Source organism: Sturnus vulgaris, chromosome 5 (genome assembly GCF_052056855.1).
Source record: "Sturnus vulgaris isolate bStuVul1 chromosome 5, bStuVul1.hap1, whole genome shotgun sequence".
Lineage (NCBI taxonomy): Eukaryota > Metazoa > Chordata > Aves > Passeriformes > Sturnidae > Sturnus > Sturnus vulgaris.
In genome coordinates, this window is record NC_142247.1 from 49014356 (window position 1) to 49035106 (window position 20751).

At 41.3% G+C, this 20751-nt stretch overlaps 1 protein-coding gene across 8 annotated transcripts in view; it reads right to left on the reverse strand.

Annotated features, from left to right (window-relative positions):
* The window catches only part of BICD1 (BICD cargo adaptor 1), a 173362-nt gene that overhangs the window by 23883 nt on the left and 128728 nt on the right, over window positions 1-20751 (reverse strand). For 3 of the 8 annotated variants that reach the window (XM_088165692.1, XM_014881586.2, XM_088165693.1), the window contains exons 5-7: window positions 15567-16661; window positions 9099-9250; window positions 2550-2757 (exon numbers count right to left, since the gene is read on the reverse strand). In XM_088165692.1, the coding sequence (XP_088021818.1) occupies window positions 2550-2757; window positions 9099-9250; window positions 15567-16661 (1455 nt within the window). Of the gene's footprint in view, window positions 1-1283; window positions 1475-2439; window positions 2758-9098; window positions 9251-15566; window positions 16662-20751 lie in introns of those variants that run through there. The other 5 variants (XM_014881588.2, XM_014881589.2, XM_088165690.1 and 2 more) reach the window with 3 other exon arrangements.

A 20751-nucleotide genomic window follows, 5' to 3' on the forward strand; every position in this document is an offset into this window, starting at 1 on the left:
AATTCTGACAAATGTATTTAGAAATCTGAGATTGTTGCAGATATTCATGAGGGCAACTGTAACACAAATCAGTGACCCTGTCTCAAGACCCTTACAGTCTAAATATGTAGAGATGTACCTAAAGTGACAGGTAAGACTCCAGACAAACAATTTTCTGGACAATTCAACCTTTCAGGCTGCTTTACCCTTTGGTCTCTGTTACTGGACAAAAGACACTATCAGTGTTTCTCAATCTGTGGTCCATGCATTCATGACATTCCATGAGATATCAGATGCTTCTTTCCCCCTACTCCCACGTTTTTCTCCTCAGAAGACAGCTCTTTGATTTATTTACTGCAACACACCCCAGGAAAATGTCTTGTTTAGACTCTCTGCAGTTTTACACTTGTCCCCTGAGTGGGTGTTACTTGCATGGCACTACTCAAAGGCAGCTCTGACACTGATGGGACTAGGTGAGAAGTATCACCTACTACAGGGTACTGCTCAGCTTCCCAGAATAAACATGTACTCCAGAAGGAACTACTTTTATGGGGTTTAGCTTTCATATTTTCTACTTATGCTTTTTGTGTATAACGTAGTTCAAAACAAAGAATGAACAAAATTACCACCAGACAAGACTGTGCCCAGTTAAAGGCTAAAACTCCTGCTCAGGTGAAGAAGATAAGAAATTATCAGCTGCTCTCACAGGAGAAGAAAGCTATCACACCTTTGAAATGTCATCCCAGTTTGCATTTCCTTTCTATGCCTTGTTTGAGGCAGACACTACATTTTGGAAGGAAATTAAGAGCAAAACCTTCCTGCACAGATAAACTTAATGACTCAGTTTGCATAAACTAAGCTTTCTGTGAGTTGAACACCACCCTTTGGAAAAATCTGACATTCAGCTCCAGGGCGAGAAGACAGGTGCTGGGGAGGCTCCTGCACACTGGCAGCTGCTCCCTTGCTGGTCCTCACACATCTGACTCCTCTATCCCGTGGGATTTATGTCTTCCAGAGGGACTACCAAATCCACTACCAGGCTAAGTTCCACCCAGGCACAGAGCAGCCTCTGTGGATGCCAGTGGGACTGCACCCACATATACCACAGCAGGACTTTCCACACTGCATCTGAAACCAGTTCGGGCTGCTGCCGGCACAATGTCATCTCCTGCCACCCGTGACACAGGAGGAGACATTTTGCTTTTCACGAAGGTGCCCAAATCAAATTGCATCTGCAGTGCTGGGAGGGTCCCCTGCTCTGCTATCCACTTAGCACCACATGCACCCAAGGAAAAAATGTTTACCTGGTATGGCCACGGTTAACCTTTTTTCCTTGCTGAGACGGTGCCCATGGATGAATTCACTCATGGAAGGGGGGCCCCTCAGAAGATATGATTCTGTGGAGGTGGGATGAGGGGGGGCTCTTAATAATTTCTGGAGGTAGGTCCCTGAAGTCCTGGGATGGCTCTGATCACAAAGGGAAGGTGAGAATAGTCTTGCAGGAGATCCAAGAAAAATACATATGGAAACAAAAGAGTTTTACTTTAATTACCTTTCAAAGCCTCACAAATTACAATATCATCTTAACTTGCTTAACAGGTAAAAATCAACTATCGTTGACACACCATGTCATTTCCAGAGCAGGACACCTTCCCTGCATTGGAAATCCTCATTCACCTTAGGAAAGGAGGAGATAAGATTGGGTTATATCTCAGTATCCTCAAGTCAGCTTGTACAAGGTTCCCTGACTGTCCTCTTGGTTTTGCATTGTGATTAGAGCATACAAGAAAAGGAGATGATTATCTAGGACTTCTAGGACTTCTCTAACAGAGTCCTCTTCATCTTCAAATCCATGGAGATGTTCACACCTACAGAGTTTTGGCAGGGGCAGGCATAAGACATGAGCTCACTGCTCGAACAGCAAAATATTTGCATTAGGTTATGAATGGCAGTCATCCCCTTCAAAAGGTTTCTTGCTCCCATGTAGAAAAATCGATCTGAGTGAACACATCCATATTCTTTTCACACTGATAAAAGAACAAGTGAGCACCAGAGCTTAACAAAGAAATGCAGGTTCTTTCATGTTAAGCACTAAAATGCTCATTTTATTTCAGATGCTCATTATGGAAAACCATAGGGAAAACTTAAAGAAAACTTGTTAAAGAAAATACATTCACACTAAATATTAAAGACATACAAGATGCACCGAGATACTGACAGACTATAGTTCAAAACACTGTATTCAGAAGGAGAAAATAACAGTGAGTAGGTGAATCAGAACCACATTATTGCCAGGCTTTGAATTTCATACTCATATCCTCCCCACCTCCTTCTCCCCAGTCAAGGTACAGAAAGAAAAAGTAAAAGTAAAAAAAGGAATCATTATGTTTATAATTCAGTGAATGACTTTAATGCAAGTCTGGCTACTGCACTGTACTGTAAAGATCACTGCATGCATACCTTTTCCTCTGAGTGCCACTGCTGACCAGTAAGTTTGGTTGCTGTGGGCCCTGACTATGCAGGAGGAAAGTGTCTATGCTTGGCACGGTGGCTGATGCCTCCTCACTTACTTTAGGGCTGCCGATCTTGCTCTTTCCCAGCTTGCCTTTGCTGCGTCGGGATTGCTCGTGGTCGAACTCTAAATCCTCCAGTCGCTGGGTCAGGGCAAGTTTTTGCTGAATAGCCATGCGCAGCAGAGAGTTCAGGGTCTTCTTCTCATCCTCTGCAGCCGCCAGCTGCCTCTGCATCTCATCCAGCTGTGTGACATACTCATCACACCTGTGGAAAAACAGGGCAGAAATCTGGGGAGATGGCCCAAGAGCCCACTCTAGCAGTGAGCACATTCTCAGGCTTCAGTTAGAGCTGGGCTCAGATCCCAGCTTTGGCTGGCCCTAATCCTGGCAGCAGGCAGCATGAATTCTTCTGCTCCCACTTTGAATAAATTTGGACTTGGATCTGAATGGCAAAGCTTCCCATTCAGCAAGACAACCTGTGCCAATATTAACATAGTCTATGAAAATGTAACGTGTTTCTGATGCAGATAAAAAGCAATTAGAGGGGAGGTATGGACCAGTTTAGACCACAAATAATAATTTTGTGTGCTGCTTCTTCTAGTAAGTCACCATGGATAATAATGTCTACCAACTAGAAAGTACTATTTTCCACAGACAGTAATATCCACTTCAAGAAAGTATTACAAAAGACTGTGAGTAATTTGAATACTTGACACATCAGATTTTGTGAAATGAGAAACCTTCAGTTACCAGCCCCTGTTAACCATTTATTACCATGATTACCATTAGTAACCATTGATTAAAAGGATACTATTCAGGAAACCCCACACCTGGAAGTTATTTCACATTTACTGGTGAATCTCTTGGAGGTATGTTCATTGCTATGGCCACCTACTCCTTTTTAATCCTCAGCCTTTTTTACCCACATGAAAAATTATCTTTTCATTTGCTTTAGATGTCTGAGAACTAAAAACACTTTTCTTATAATTTTGTTAGATTTAAGACCAAATTAAATTTATTTCTGCTTTTATCAATACTTCCCAAAGTTAACAGGAAAAGCAAGGCATTTCAAAATTATTGTAAAACACTTTTTGAAGATAAATAGCCTCAGTTTGATAGCAACAGACCATCTAAACAGTAAGAACCAAGAGCAAGAAAAATAAATGTATCCCAGCAGTGGGATTCTTTACAGACAGCAGTACTGCCTGACCATCAGACAATTGTGGAAACACACAAGTATTTTTCATGTTGAATTACTCAGTTTTCACCAGATCTCCTTCCCACAAGATCTGGGTGAATCGAAGTAGCTTTGCTGTGTAATTGCAATTGTGTAATGGATGAGGACAGTATCACTTATAGAAGGCAAGCATAGAAAACTATTTTAGTCTTTCTTATCAAAATGTTTGATGCAATAAACCTTTGAATTATTGTAAACAAAGGGATGAAACGAATTTCTCTGAAATTTTAATCTTCCCCTTGGGAAACAGAAACAAAGTATAATTCAAAACGTGTAGTTACTTATTCTTCACACACAAATACTTATATATATATATTGCACTACCCTTTTGAACAATTCAGGCACTGCAAGCAAAATGACTAAGTCAGATACAGCTTCAGTTTTAATATTGTCTTTCTTCTACAGGTCATTAATAAGCATGATTGTTGCTACCCAAGCCTTGAGAAAGACACTTATAAAATGCCAGTTGGCTTAAAGCTAACTTGCACACGCATTTCTGCTCCAAGCTATGAGATGTCTGTTGATGCTTAAGTCAGTTTCCTTGACAGAGACATAAAATCAGCATTCTGAATATTACAATAACTCCTATTTAAAATTAATTTACTTAAAAGTCTGTGTTATCAGAGTTCTAAAGCCTCATTCTTGTAACCCGATGGGTCTTGTATCCATATCCTTTATTCTCTCCTGCTTTCCTTTTTGTTCGGGAGACCTCTTTTATTTCCAAATATGTTTCCTATTGAAAATTTTCAGATGTAACACCTGCAGCAACACCTCTGGCACACTGCCACTAGAGGAATGAACTGCCCTCCTTTAATATGCCAACAAATCAATTTTGGTCTTGGAAAAATATTGATTTTTCTCAGGCATTAGAAGGTGTTCTTGGTATTTGTGCATCTGATTTGTAAAACAGCCCAACCGAACAGTTAAGAAACAAGCGCCATGAAGGCATGTCCTAGATGAACCTGCTATGAACTATATCAAGCTTCTTGAGAAATCTAGATATCCTGTTACTATAGGATATTAGCTGGTCTCATACTTAAGACAAAACCAATCTCATAAATACATTTTCCAACTGCTCTGATTAATTACATGTCCTCATATCCTTCCTAGAAGTGTCCCAATAAGAGCAAGCCCACTTTTTTTTTTTAATAAAGTGCTCAGAAAGGTTAAACCTAAATCACCCAAGCCTCGATTAACTTTAGAAACTGCTGAATTAATAGCCTCAGATCTCCTGGAATTTTGTAGCAGAGAAGGTTATTCTGTGTAGTGGGAGGTAAGTACTGTCTGCAGCCATAGCATTTCCCTTCACTGAAATAATCCCAGATATGTGCAAGTGTGGGATAAAAGGAGAAGCGTTTCCAATTAAAAAAGAAAAAAAGCATTGCACACATGTACGTTGCCTTTCACCCACACGCTGGATAAAGAGTCATCAGGTTTAACAGAAGGAAGAAAAAGGTTAAGGATCTCAGAAAAGAAAAAGGTAAAGAGCTCCTAGGAAAGATGACTTCTGGCACGGCAGAGTCCATTGCAGGGCTCCAGGAGACTCCAGGGCTCTGAATGGGTCTTTCAGAAGGGTTCAAATAGTGATACCAAAAGTTAGGTTAGTTCTCCTGTGTCAGAACTCTTCCCCCATTTCCCTTCTGCCCCAGGACCAGTTGTAAGCTGCAAGTGACTATTAAATAAACAGCACTGTTTTCTTGCTGTCTGCTGGCGTACTTAGAGCAAAAGTCAAGATTTCATCTATTTTTAATTTCTCTCATCTCAGAAAGGAAGCACACAGAAACATAAGCCCACTTATTTTTTATGAACTGATCCAAGAAACTTATATAGGATTTTAAGAGACTTCTGGTTCTATCTATCCCTATTGTCTAGAAATATAAACCAAATACCAAATCAGGCTTATGTGTAATTTAGGTAACTTAAACCATAGCAGAGCTTGAGCTAAAACCTAGTGACACTGACAGTGACAGGTCCCTGCTCTAACCATATAATCATAATTCTCTTCTGTTCACAAATGTTTTCTCAGCTCCAGGATCTGTCCAATCCTCCTACTCAGTCTCTTCAGCACACATTTTTCTTTAAAAATTATTGTAAGAAAATATTTTGATGGATGAAGAATAAAATCTAAAATCCATGCATGCAGTGTCAGGACTATGGCAATACCACAAGCAATATTTCCTGCTTTCTCCTTTTATACATCTCTATTTAGACTGGGAAAGCAAGCAGTGTAAGGACTCAGTGAAGTTTGCTTCTAAATCACTTTAGGATCCTGTTTAAAAGTAGTTCCTTCTCTCCTTCAGCACAGGACTTCCTCTCACAGGGCAACACCTACTCTAGACTAGAAAACTAATGTTTTAAATAATTTATTGTTCCTCTGGATGAATGCTGCTCGTTGCTTCACAAACCCAGAGCTCTCACCCTGAGTCAGCAATTGAGGGTTAGAATGAGGGGAAGCAACAGGAGGGGCAGGAAAGGCTTCTCTGGGAATTCCTCATTTTCTCTGGGAATACCAGAAGCTGTCCCTGACAAAATAAGCAGGTTAAAGGTGGCACATGGCCCTGGCATCGAGACGGACAGGCAAGACAGAAAGACTTTAGAAACAAAGAACTGAAAAAAGAACTTAAGGAGTGAAGGAAGAACAAGTGTCAGGAAAAACACAGAAAAAGGAAGGCTCCTGCTTTCTGCACAGGGGAGCTTTGGAGGAAAGTGTCAACTTTGCTGTTCAGATCAGGAACAGATGTGCTGTGCTCTTTTTATAACATGTGCTATGACCTTTATCCAGTATTTGAGGAAGGAGCCATACAGTTCAGCACCAGATGAACACCCACTTGATGACCAAAATTACGGTTTATGGAAACAGAAAGGATATTGCTCTATCAAACAGATCAAGTAACCATTTTCAGATCTATAATACAATTTTACTATCAGAAGGATGATCTTCCTACGGTACAAATTCAGGAGTAAGTACCATGTGATGCACTATAACCAAGGAAACCACTGTTTTATTCAACTAAAGACTAAACAATTGCTTTTTTATGCTGAAGGTTGCTACTGCATCTAATGTTACAGCACAAAAATCTTACAGCCTTGTATTTTCAAACAGATTTCTCTTCTTCAAAAGACTTGTAGAGTACATCATCTCCGTAATTTAAATAAATGCTCTTCAAAATGAACTATGGGGAATGAGTCAATAATTTGACCATTTAGGAAGATTGATTTAATTATAAAGGCCATTAAACTCCATGCTAGGGAAGAAAAAAGAATATTTTACAACAGAAAAATCAATAGGAGTATAATGATGTGGAAGACCTTGTAGTGAATAATTTTTTATAACTGTGCTCCTAGAATATGAGGCAAAACTTAGGATGTCAAGGGCAGGGATATGTCCCATAGGCCATACATTAAGTGTTTAATCACTACTACATGGAGTTTTCCAACAGCAGTAAATTTTTTGGGTGGAGTTTATCTCTACTAATACTAGAAATTTTTAAACTAAAAATGTACAACTCAGCAAGTCACACAGGCTCCCTTTTTAATTCATAGAAGAGGAACAGAAGTTTCTTTGCATTCTACACACAAGGTAGCTAGAATAGATACCTGGATGAGTGGCATCAGTGAAGCCTACTTCTCAGAGAGGGGATGCTGTTGCTTCCCATCAGCTCTAGGAAATGCCTTGAACCAAAAAGAAGTCTGCACTCAGGATGTCCAAATTGGGTAAGGAACATTCAATACATTTGATTAACTTCTAAAGCTTTGCAAACTACTTTTACCTCATATGCTGAAGATTTATGGCCCATGCAAGATCCTTGCTTTGCTTTATGCTCACAATGCCACTCCTCTGCTCCAGAGTTACCCACCTTTCACAAGCTCTTACAGAGTTAGAACATTCCTGTGTCTCCTAGAGTAAGGAACTTGCAAGGAAAGGTCAACACAAGCATTTTCAACACACATGCTCAACTCTCCTTTCTGGAAGAAAATCTTTAGATGCCAATGAAACCAATCAGGCTACCTTCGTTCACACCACCCGCTGAGCTGGTTCTTCATTTCCATTACGTCGCTACACGCACTCTTCTGACGATGGACCTATGATGAATTTGTACACAGCACCAATGTCATGACAAGAAATGCGCCTTTTCTCCTTCCTTCCAGTTTATCCCAGCTGCTGCTGCCACCATCACTAAGCAAAAAAGCACCTTAGAAGGCTGGAAGTGGCAAGACAGCACTGCTGGCAGCACTGAAGAGATGTAGGCAGAAGGCACAAAGATGTCTTATCGTTTATGGACTAAAACACAAACAAGAAACCTGTATTGTGTTAAACAATAAGAGCAGAAAAAAAGTCTTTCTTGAGTATTTCCAAAATAAGAATTATTTGATGAAAATGTTGGATCTTTTTTTAAAAACTACTTTTAGGTAACCTTTTAAAAAGCAGCTAAGTCTTAAGCTGTGCCAGGGGAGGTCTAGGTGGTCATTACGAAGAATTTCTTCACGGAAAGGACTACCAGGCATCAGAGTGAGCTCCTTAGGGAGGTGGTGGAGTCAGCATCCCTGGGAGTGTTTTAAGGAAAGCCTGGACATGACTCAGTGCCATAGTCTGGATCACAAGGTGGTGTTGGATCACAGGTTGGACTCAGCCTCAGAAGTATTTTCTAACCTAGTTAATTCTGTGATTCTGTGTAAAACCAAAAGCTCTTCTGAAGATGTGGGAGAAGGAAAGATGAAAGTTGATTAACTACGATCCTGCCCAAAAGAACTATGTTACAGAAGGTAAGTGAAGCTTTTATCCTGTGGAGAAGAAGATAATAAATTGAACATCACAGTGGGAGAAAGTAAGAATTTATGCTGGAGTGGCCTTACAGTTATTAGCACAGGATTACAGCATAGGCTGGTTGATTAAATAGATTTTACTACTGGTAAGTAATAAATCTCACTGTAATGAAAATGTGAGGTTCTGAAGATCATCATTAACCATACGAGAGCTCTACATGACAGAATCACTGTGTACTTCTGAATGGGAAAATCAGCCACATAAATCCACTATTTGGTTTTCACTTTAAAAAAACCCTATAAATGCAAATATGCTGGAGGCATATATTGTCGTTTATAACACTTTACTCAAGGTTGTATTGACATTGCTATTCTTCAGCTTTATATTCCAAGACACGTGTCTCAGCAGCACTTGAAAGCTTGCAAATTTTGCACTGTGCATTCTAGGACTCATTCACCTTCATCCAGAAAATCCAGAAAACCCCTGATCATGCAGAAAATAATTTTTCTATCCTCCTAAGCACCCAACATACACAGCTAAGTATGTTCTCTCTTAGCACACACGTTTACAGTGCTGAGCCAGATGGCAACACCATTTCCCTTACCTGGTTGCAAACATTGCTCTCAAGGATGAGAAGGTTGCTGCATCTTCCTTCAGAGCCTTTAGTTCATTCCGTAGTTTGGTCATGGTCTCAGTCACCATTGCTTTTTCATTCTCGTATTTGTTCTTCAAATTGGCTAGTGCCACTTCAGCTGTCTAAAAACACAAACAAGGATATGTGCTTAAGAGATAGAGATCTGCAAACAGCTAAAAACCCATGCCTGATTTTGGTTTTGGTGTCCTTCATTCACACAGTAAAAGAAATTAAACCTGATCTTCGTTTTACTGCACACTTTAACTTCTTCTTTTAATTTGTATTCCATGAAAACAGGAAAAGGAGAAAGCAGCTGAAAGGACAAAACCCATTTCAATAGCAACTGGCAACAACTCAGCATCTCAACTATCTCTGAAAAACTGTGCAGCTGTATGGGGAGGGCTCAGACAACTGAATAAAGTTACTACAGGAGCTGGTACCACGTTGTTTCAGCTGCAATAAACAACCAAGTGTGTCCCCTGGCCACTTTGCTAACGGGACACAGAGCATACGAGGCTCAGTCTCTGCAGCCAAACTGTGAATCACCATGTTTGGCCTCAAGCCTCCTGCTGGCTGAGGCTTTCTTTGGGCACAGGGACAGACAGGACCTGGCAGCTTGATTTATGCCTGAAAACTGGCGATGTTCACTGCTGTACAAACCAGCATTATTTTACCAGATTTAACCACAAAAAAAAAAAAAAGAAGAAGAAATTACAGTTTTCATGTAACAAGAAGCAAGGATTTGTATTCGTCCCATTCCTAAATTTTTGTTGCTTCCTTCATTCTGTTTTCAATTTCATCCATTAAATAGCTTTAATTTACTACTGTACTGCTTTTAATAGTTACATTTGTCTTATCTTTGCAAGACTTAAACGTTCTGCTTTACCTATGAATTTAGTATAATTTTGAAGTTATTCAAAATACATTTTTATAGAGGCATTATACATACTGCTGCTTGAGACATTTCAAAATATTGCCTTTAAATCAAATGAAGAAAACTTTGCTTCTTTGCTTCTTTTTACATTTATTCAGAGGGCATTACAGTTGGATTTTGCACTTCATTTAGCACATAATTGTTGGGGGTTGAATTTTCGCTTTTCTTTCTGTGGAATTTTTCCCATTGTTATGCTAAGTATTTGTGGCTACACCTTAGCTAGTAACAGTTTCTTTCGCATTGGGGTGAGGACAGAGGGAACACCAGAAAAGGAGAGGTGGGACAGGGGCCTGTTCTCTCCCTCTGGCTCGCCCATGGAGTCGGAGGAAGGAGTCCGGCGTTTCTACCTACCATCCTCCCCGCAATCCAAACGCCGGGAGCCACGTTCCCTGCTGTCAGACATCGCACTGCTCCCTTCCCGCTTCATCCTACTACCTCCAGACACTCTGCCGAGCACCACGACCGACACCGTGAGGGGGGAGTCGCTCCTCCATCCCTCTCACCCCTGGGCCCTGCCGCCATCACCCAGCCCCTTCAGCTGCGCGGGCCCTGCCCTGCCCACAGCACCGGGAACTGAGCGTAGGGAGAGAGGGCCTGTGGCCAAAAGGGACTGGAACTGAGCTACACTGTTCTGTTTTGTTGTCAATTTTTATAGCAGTTGTTTCTTTTGTTTGCCTTGTTAGATATATTAGTAAAGAACTGTTATTCCTACCCCCATATTTTCACCTGAGAGCCCTTTAATTTCAAAATCATAGTAGAGTGAAGGGAGAGGGGAGGATTATACTCTCCTTTGCAAAAAAAGAGGTCCCTGTCTCTTTTGGCAGATACCTGTCTTTCAAACCAAGATAGATTTTAAATTGCAGCAATTCACAACATGCAATCAATTTCTCCTGTTGCTCTTATGGGCTCTTGAGCCACCACCAGAGGAGAGAAGTTTAGAAGAACATTAGGTTAAAGTAATCAGCAAGGAAACAGGACAAAAGATGTAATGGCCAAACAGTTGGAAAACCTATTTCAAACTCAGTTTTACAAAACTCAATACATTTCCCACTAACGATGGCTCCTAACAAATTAGAATCCCGTACCAAATTACAACTTTATTAATCTGTGTCTTGTTAAGTAACAGCATTAAAAGAATTAATTTTTTAATTGTATACCCACCAATAATATTATCTTACTTTCACACCAATTTATATTAAGAGAACAGATTTTTAAAGAGCAGTAGAAGTAACCACCTATCATTTTAAAGAGATGCATTTTTCCAATCCAGATTTGAAATCATCAGCAATACATGTTAAAATTATCAATCACTTAGGGATCTATTTAAATCAATTCTGCTTTTTTCAACCCTGCTGATATATGTTTTGGTGCAGTGTAGGATGGTGGACACCAGCCTATGTCTTGGCAGGACAAAGTAGAAATCATCAGCTTTTTGTCTGTTTTCAGCCATGACCAAAAATGTGCACTCATAAATTACAGTAATTTACATACCAGGAACTATGCACAATGATCAGACAGATTGCAATGCCCATGTTTTAGTTTGGATGTCAGGGTAAGTTAATGGACATGCAAAACTACAGGATGAAAATACAGTTTACTTGGTGAATAAAAGTAACAGAGGAAGGACTGTGCCAAATCTTCAAACATTTTTTTCTTCCTATTAAAGTTTCCTATAAAACAACAGAAAACAAAGCATAAGTTTCAAATCCTGTGGAAATACTTCATGTCTCTCCATGCACCAGCCAAGCTGCAGAGGATCTCCCTCCTGAAAGTCTCCTAAGTGAAGAAATGGGCACAAGTGCTCTGCTAGAGAAGCAAATAAAACTAACAAAAAAAAGCGGGTTTAGTAACAAAAGAAAGAAGGGGAGCACAAGCTGAGAAAGCTCCTCTTAGAAATTTGGGGAGCCTGAAGATACAGGAAATATGCCTGAATCTTGAGAACATCCTGAAGCCTGAATATGTAATGGAGAGTGAGACACAGGATAGAAAAGGAACTCAGCCTTCATCTATCAGAGACACTTAAGAGTGTCTGGTCACCTCAGCTGTATTGTCACACTGTGCCAAACTAAGAGGAACAAAATGAACTGAAGACACAGCTTCATGTTACTCCTCCTCCTCCAGTGCCAGATCTTATTGAAATAATTTCTATTTGTTCCCCATCTCTGCCAGTCTCCAAAATTGTACCCATATATGCCTCGTTATGCCTGAAATCAGTTCTGTAGGATAATCTAGATTTAGGTAATCTAGGACAGTGTATACAGAGTGTTTTCTGAAAGGAAGGATGGGGCAAATAAAAGTCTTCATCTCTAAGCAGTGGGTGCCACAAGGAAGCAGATGTCCAGGATCTGGTTTTAACAGCTCTTTCTGAAGTATTTTTTAAAGCTGTGGTTAAAGAAAAAAAAATTGCATCAGAAAAATCAGAGAACTTTTTTCCACATAAAAATGCAATCTCTCAACACACAAGTGGATGGGGAACACAAGAAAAAAAGATGAAAACATAGGGGGAAAAAAGCATTAATATTCTTCAGTGAAGCAAATAATCCAAGACAGCAGAGGTGCTCATGACACTCTTGTCAGACCACTCATGCCGAGGAACTGGGCAAATGAACTACCCAGACTTTCAGCCAGCTGCCTGCAGACATGGGATTGATGGCTCATGTAACATTTACTGCATAGAAGTCACCTGGAATTGACAGCAATGCCAGGAGGGAGCAGAGAGCTCCAACAATGGACTCTAGCGGGGTGTGAAGTACCAGTGAGGAAAAGAGAGCTGGGGAATACACAGAGCTCAATTCTCTCCCCATGCCCAAAGCCCAGCCCTGGAGGTGAACAGGCTGAGATGAGCATATACCCACCCCAGGACCTCAAGCACTGCCAGAACTAACAAGGTCCTTTTCATCCTCCTCTGTATCCTTATAGAAGAGATGTTTGCCCAAACTCAGCCTAAAGGTTACCATCATCATCCTGAAATCTGTGAACAAATCTCATTTTCTAAGACAGCTTTGTATCCCATTTACCTTATATCAGCAGTGTGAGAAGCAAACCAGCTAAAATAATTGTTAATAAATATTAAATCCTACACTGGCAGGATTTTTATTTCACACACAAAAGCAGGAAACTAGGCTGTATTTTTAGAGCAGAAGTTGTACGTGGTACCAGGTCTTTTCATCAAGCCTCTCTTTCACAGCAGAAATTCGACTGTGTTCTGTCTATATAATATCAGGGCATTTGTTTATAGATAAAATTCTGTAATGTCTGGGGTTATCAAGGTATTTTTTCTGAAGAACTTTTATGGCTATTTTTTATGGCTTTTATGGCAGTTATGGGAGCTGGAGACACCATACTTACTGCTAATACAGACATGAAGGTCTTGCTGACTCAATTCTGTCTCATTGAACTATTTACCTATGAAAACAACTGATCAGCTTTCCATCAGAACTTCAGAATTAAATTGCCCTCATAGGCAGCTTTTTTTCTGATTGCTATTAGAAATTGAAATCAAACCCATTATTGAACCAGTCCTAGAAGTTACTGCATCATGTTATTTTCATAACCATTATTTTATTTTCTCATTTATGCTACTTGTTAATGTTTATTCCACCAGTCTGGTGCAGACACGTAATTTGGGCTGTGAACAAACGGATACATAAATCAAGACAAGGCAAGCTAGCAAGACCTATGTGCCTTACTTTCTGGGGCAATTGATTTAATAATCCATTTTCATGTACTTAGGTTTGCATCTTCTTACACCAAATATTGCTCTCTTTTTCCTGCTAGAGCTTTGTGAAGTCTAAAATGCTTATTTACAAATACTGCTGACCAACACTACATACCAGCTGTGCTTCTCCAGTTAAGGGTGTTTTTTCACTAAAGTACAGCCCAAAATACCAGTCCCAAGGAAGGTTCCCACAAGGGAAAAACATCCCCAGCTTTTTGCTACTTAGAAACTTACTCTTTTGAAGGGGAAGACCTCAAGAGAATAAATCTTAACTCCTTTTTTTTTTTAACATGAGTCAAAACATGAATTTGGGTTCTCGGATACATCCCAGAGGCTGGCACATAATAAATCATTCTTCCCCTCTTCAACATTAAATTTCTCCTTCCCTTGACATTGCTATGTCTTTTAGCTTGAAAGTTTGAGGAAGCTGGTATCACATTTGCATGAACAACTATTTCAAGTTTCTGTACCCAGTTGTACAGTTACCAATAGCTATGCTGCTATCCAATAAATAAAAGATTAGTTAATAGCAGCACCTTGGTCAGCAAATCTATCTTTTCCATTTCAGTGAGCATGCCTTAGGATAATGCATTATTTCTGACAGCAATAAAAGTGTGAGACTGAGACTTCTGGTAGTAGCAAAAAATAAATGATAGCTCTATACTAATGGGAGAAAACATTAATTTGGAATCACAGAATGTATACCCACATACATAAATTCCATCTAAATTACGTTTTAATTACATGGAAAATCCACATATAATTGCTGAGAGCTATTCTTGCTTAGCTAGAGATGGTATTTATTGAATTAATATTTAACATGTGTTGTATCAGTGAGGGGGGAATGCTATAGAAGACTCAATATATGTTGAAATATTGCTGCAATTAAAAAATCCTCAGCATCCTATGCAGTTACAGATACAACAATCAATTAAACTTGAAATTTTAACTTCAGAATAGTTGATTATTGGGAATTTTAACACTGAAATCCCATCACTGTCTACAGCTAACAGTGTGCCAAGCTGCTAACCAGGATTCAATCCCCCATGTGGTGATCACTGCACTGTTTTCAGATGAGGAAAGTGCAATCTAGGGAAATTTAGAAGGAAATCACTGCAGCCTTTAGCATTCAGATTTAATTCCGGGCAAAAGGAGATGCATCAGAGTAAATAAAACTATTTGCATGTTTAAATTTCGAATTTTTTTTCAGCGTTTTCAGACCTGGAATCTAATGGATGCCAAAGGCTTGGTAGATACACTATGCAAAGTAAATTAACAGTACTCTTAAAAAAACATAGCATTAAGATGGATTTCTTTTGGCATTTGGTATCAAGTTCTATAATTTTTGCTTCTTTTCATTGGTGAAACATCAAAAATAAAGTGGTTGGATGAATTTATCTTAAAAGTTGAAAAAAGTTCAAAATAATACCTTGAAGGTTTTTATTCTCCTAAATAGAAGAGCACACCAGCAAGAGCCTCTCCAGGTAAGTTCTATATTGTTTCCCAATGCTGGTAATCTTAAATAGTTTATAATAACATCACCAACATTTCCGGACAGTAGCTGGTCCCTGCCTATACCTTTGCTGAGTGAGTGCTGAGAAAAGCAGAACTGAAGTGTTTAAAGAGAAGGCTAGGAGGGGAGGGAACGAAGGTGTGTCCTTGCTGTGACTAATTGAGAGGCTAAATAACCTGTGAGTAAAACCTCTCCTCCGAAATACCCCTGGGAAAGCCTGTAAGTGACCTGTATAAATAACAGACTTTGCTGAGTGCCTTATGAGAACCTTACCTGCTTGTTGGCTTTCAGCACTGCTCTTAAGGTCGCGATCTGCTCTCGCTTTGTACTCAGGAGTGACTTCAGCTTCAGGATCTCCTCCATTAAGGCCTCCTTGTCTTTGTCGATCATGGGTGCCAGCTCACGGGCCGCGGCCCTCTGGCGTGACAGCTGCAGTGACCGATCCACAGCCTTCTGCAAATGCTTGATTTGGTCCCTTATTATGGCATTGAGGTTGTAGATGTTCATAGGCTCTTTGCGGATGTCACTGGTGTCAGAGACAGGGGAGGAAGGAGGGGCTGTGATGACAGGAGAAATGGAAGGTGTTTTTGTTGGGCTCTGTTCCTTACCAGCCTCTGTGGCCTCTTTTGTCACCTGCTCGGTCAGGGTCCTGGCTTCTACGGGCGATGCCACCCCACGCCTGGCAAGTCGTGGGGAAAGTAGACCTCGAGGGTCATCCGGCCCCTTCAGGCTCCCACTGCGGGTGACTCTGCTCTGCCTGTAATAGTCCAACATAACCCTGTTTGGTGTCTCGTTGTTGCACAGGCAGACGTGGTGGTAGAGCTGAGCCAGTTCCTCACTAAAAGTCACCAGCTCGTCTTGGGCAGTGTTAAGGGTGTTGTGGTTTTCGTTTGCTATGGTTGTCATCCTTTGTAACTCCTTTTCCATGTGGACCATTTTTTCCTGGCTTTCCTTGGTCGATTTCTCCAGGCTTGTCACCTGCTCATTGTACATCTGGATTCTAGTCTCATACTTGGCCTTCTCTTCGGTGTAGTTTTCTACATACTTATTATATTTTTCCTTTAAGGCTTTGATTTCTGCTTTAAGGTCTATCACCTCAGTAACAGCTACTTTGTATTTACATTCCAGGATCTCCAAGCCATTGATGTCCACTTCGTAGTCGTGTGCTTCCTCGCTGGAATCTCGGCCCTTCTCACAGTCAAGCTCAACTTTCAGCTCTTTGTTGCTCTGCAGGCCCCTCATGGCATTGACGTGCTCTGTGAGCCTGTGCACTCGCTCATGCTGCTCTGTCAGGGCTCCCTTGGTGTGCTCCAGCTGCGTCTGGGACTCCTGGAGGTTGGCCAGGAGAATGGCCTTCTCTCGTTCCACCTGCAACAGAGTCAGAGTGAGAAACCCAGGATCTCATCCTACCCATGTGTCTTGGGTTGCAATGCAGGATGTGACCAAAAGTATGTATTCTATCACCACCTGTTGAAACCAGGTGGGGCAGTGATCCTTATCTCTGTGGGAGATATTCTCTGCTAATGGGCCATCTGTTAAAACCAGGTGGGGCACTCATCCTTATCTTTTCCACAGCCCATCCTTCCTCCAGGAAGATACTGTCTGTTAATGGGCTATTGAGTCCCACTGAATAACTGATAAAATCACATCATCCCATTGGGAGATGCTCCAACCAGGGAGAGGAGACAAGCCTTTCCTACCTAGATAAAAACTGAGATCTGGAACACCTAGGCAGCCTTTTTACACTGGATTCCAGAGGAAAAAAACGGACCTTTCCACACCATCACTGGATCTTCAGAGGAAAACTGCACCCCTCTACAGGACCACTGCTTCAACTGAACCACATCTGTCATCCAGGAGGACTGCAGTCACCATTTAATGGGACTGCTACCAACACCCTGACTGACAGGGTGTCAGGTTGTATTCTCTGTCAGTGGTTTTGGGTTTGTTCTCTGTAATACTGTATTTCTATTTTAATTTTCCTAGTAAAGAACTGTTATTCCTATTCCCATATCTTTGCCTGAGAGACCCTTAATTTCAAAATTATAATAATTTAGAGGGAGGGGGTTTCCATTCTCCATTTTAAAAAGAGGCTCCTGCCTTTCTTGGCAGACATCTGTCTTTCAAACCAAGACACCATGCTGAGCACCAAACTCTGCAGCCACAGTCATCTCTTCCACCCCACCACAGTCTGCAGCTTGACGGTGAGAGGAATGTTGAATTTGTCTTTACAAATGAGTTGTGGATCAGCCTGTAGATAAGGCTAGCACTGAGAGATAAAAGAAACAATGGGATGGATTCCACTGATTGATGAATGGAAAGAGATATTTGCCTTTACAAACAAACTGTAGGGCTGCTGATAAATGAAATTGGATATCGAAAGATGAAAGAAGCAACGGGGGGAAAACTATGAATTCTATAAGAATTAAAAATTAAAAGGGAGGGTTATACATTAGAGGGGAATTTCAGGTATCAGGCGTTCCGGGAAGTCTGTGCCTCTCAAGTACCTCAGCCAATGGGGAAAGAGAGAGGGAAATGCGGCCGGGAAAATAGGATAAAAAGGAGGCTGCGTCCTCCGAAAATTTGAGAGATCCCAGGGGAATGTCCCATGGCCTCTCCCTTTATTCGAATAAAGCAAAAAGGACTCCTCTGTCTCCTTTTTGGACATAAACCTCTGGTGTTTCTGGATTAATTTTCCTGACAACGGCTTCCAAGAGATTTTAGCTATATACATGTAAACCATAAAATTAAGTTATAGGGTACTGTGTAACTCTCAGAGGCTTAAGAAATCCCAGCCTGTTACAACTTCCAGTATCACCAGGTCACAATTTTATGTGTTGCCCACTGAAGAATTAACAAATGCCCAAGAACTGTCTCATCAAGTAGAGTGATGCTACAGGATTTGTTAGGCATATATTCCCTGAACACAGAAACTGCATCACTGTCAAGTGTAAGTAATTTCTCAATAGTTTGAATTTCCATTTCCCTTTAACAGTTCTATCAATCTTTCACAATACTCATTTTTATCTTCAAACTGCTGCACACTTTCATTACGGCAAATACAGTAAAAAAGTATCTGTGTATATCACTGATTAAATAACCTACTGCATGGAAACATAACACTGAGCAGGACACTGAGTGTGTGCAACTCCCACTGCCCATCCCAGCACTTATCTGTAAGCAAAATCCATGTTTAAATTCAAGCCAAGAAAGCAGGACTTGTGGAGTAACTAACAACCCACTGGTTGTGACCTAGTAAGTTTCTTTCCATATATCCACAGAGAAAAGTGGATGTCAAACAACAGAAGACATCATTGTCCTAGGGTAACTTTATAATACCTGTATCCCAAATCATCTGTTCTGTTTGTGTTGAATATTGAGTTCTGCAGCCTTAAGACTGGTTCCAGGAGTGAAGGAGGAGAGAAGAAGTGCAGTTTGTTATCAGAGACTGCCCCTGCTCCCCTGCATTCTTCTCAGACTGTATTATCTGCAGTAGACAACAGGACAGAGCTCTCCATGGCTCTTGGTTAGTTTCTGGCTAGCTGAGACAGAGAAGCTCCCTGGACTGTGGTTTTTTATTTCCTTTTTCTTGGAACTGTTTGAACCTGCTCTGGACTGAAAACCCAGAAGAGCACCGGGAGCTCACACCTGTGGCCCACCAGGCCTGGCCTGGGCCGCGGCATTTCCCAGCGCCTGAGAGACTGAGAACAGCCTGAGTGAGCCGGGCAACCCACGGAAAGAACTCTTCTAAATCTGTCACGTCTTCGGAGCGGCGAGAGGTTTTGCTGTTTAGTATTGCTCATTTTTGCGCTGGGAAGTGTTTTGCCCGTTAAATAAACAGGTTTTTCCACCTCCCTCCGAGGAAGTATTTTCCCGAACCAGCTGAAGAAGGGACCACTTGAATCTGTTTCCTAGAGGAGCCCCATTCAGAAGTTTCCTCCCAAATTTGCCCTAAACCACATGAACACACTAATTGGCGCTTAACGCGAGGTGTTGCTTGGCTGCATTCCATTCGGGGGGGAACCCGGCTGGGCCGCGGCGGGCAGGCCCGGCACAGCCCCGCCGGGCCGGAGGGGAGCAGGGGGGCGGCCCCTGCCCGGAGCTGCTCCGGGGTGTGAGCAGCGGCAGCATTTCTGCCACGCTGTGGGGAAGGGGGAGCAGCCCGGATCTCAGCGCCCAAGGGCCTCCCCCTGCCCCCCACTCCGACCCGGTCGCACGAAGGGACCAGACCAAGCTGTTACCTGTACTGTGGCCGGCAGGGAAAGAGAGCTTTCCCGGCGTTTTTCGTCTTTACACGTGCGTTTCACAAAGACGTATAAACTTTCTCATTGGTGTAACAATGTGTCAGTATTAAAAAGCAGACACTGATTGGTCTTTGTCAGGTTCAAAGGAGGCTGCCCAAGTCTCGGCAGATAAAAATTTCAGGAAATCTTTACAAACCACCACATTCATGAAGGGCACCTCTAGAAATTTTAATGCACAGCAATTTCAAAGCAAGTGAACAAGACAAACTTAGAAGTTTGATCTGCTCAGGTATTTGCTACTCATCATAACACCCCTGAATTACTTCCAAGTTTTAAGTGTAATGCTCCAACCTTTCCCTGTGCCTTTGTCCTGTTCTGAGGTGTGAACTGGGAAGCAGAGGAATGCTTACAGAGATAAGATCTTTTTTCCTTTCATGGCTTTTACAATAAGACCATAAGCCTACCAGATTTACTGTTCTTTTCTCCCTCTGTTGCAGAATCTCAGCACATGCAGTGAAAATGACACTTCCCTTAATGAGTGGTGGAATTACTAATTCTGAAAAGTTAAAGCTTTCAGTGATAAAGAAACCTTATTAAAAAAAAAAAGAAAAAGCAAACACGAACTTTCCTTCCCTATCTGTAGTATGTGGAAGAGAATCAAATTAGCCACCACAAATCTTAGTAAAGCAAAAGCCTATGAGAAACTGAGAACGTATTAATACCATCTCATGAAATGTTCTGTCTGAGCAATGCTTCAAACTCTTGTTTCCTCTTAACCAGGCTTTTGAGCCACAGCTACTGCTCAGAAGTACTAAGACATCAGAACACAGAGTGACTCCTTAGTTTCACAGACAGGCTCCACTAGGATCTGCCATCAATTGCAGGCAGAAAGTGTAAAACTAAAAATAGAAGCTGTGATAAAAACATCTAAAAAAATCAGCCTACTTTTCTTGTATACAGGGGACTGATGCCTTAAAAATTAAAAAAAACAGGGCCAACCCTCATCACTATTTTATGATCTAGGAAGAGTCTATCTCTTTAGATATGAAGTGTCCTACTTTTGGCACTACATCGTCACTGCAGAAGAGGACACCCAAAAGCCACAAGTATCTTGGTATCCTTCTCCATGTTTTGTTCTGCTGTTGCTATCCCAGTACATCTGCCACCCTAATTGTTGCTCAGTCCCCATGTCAGCCCACTCTTGTTGAGAAAAT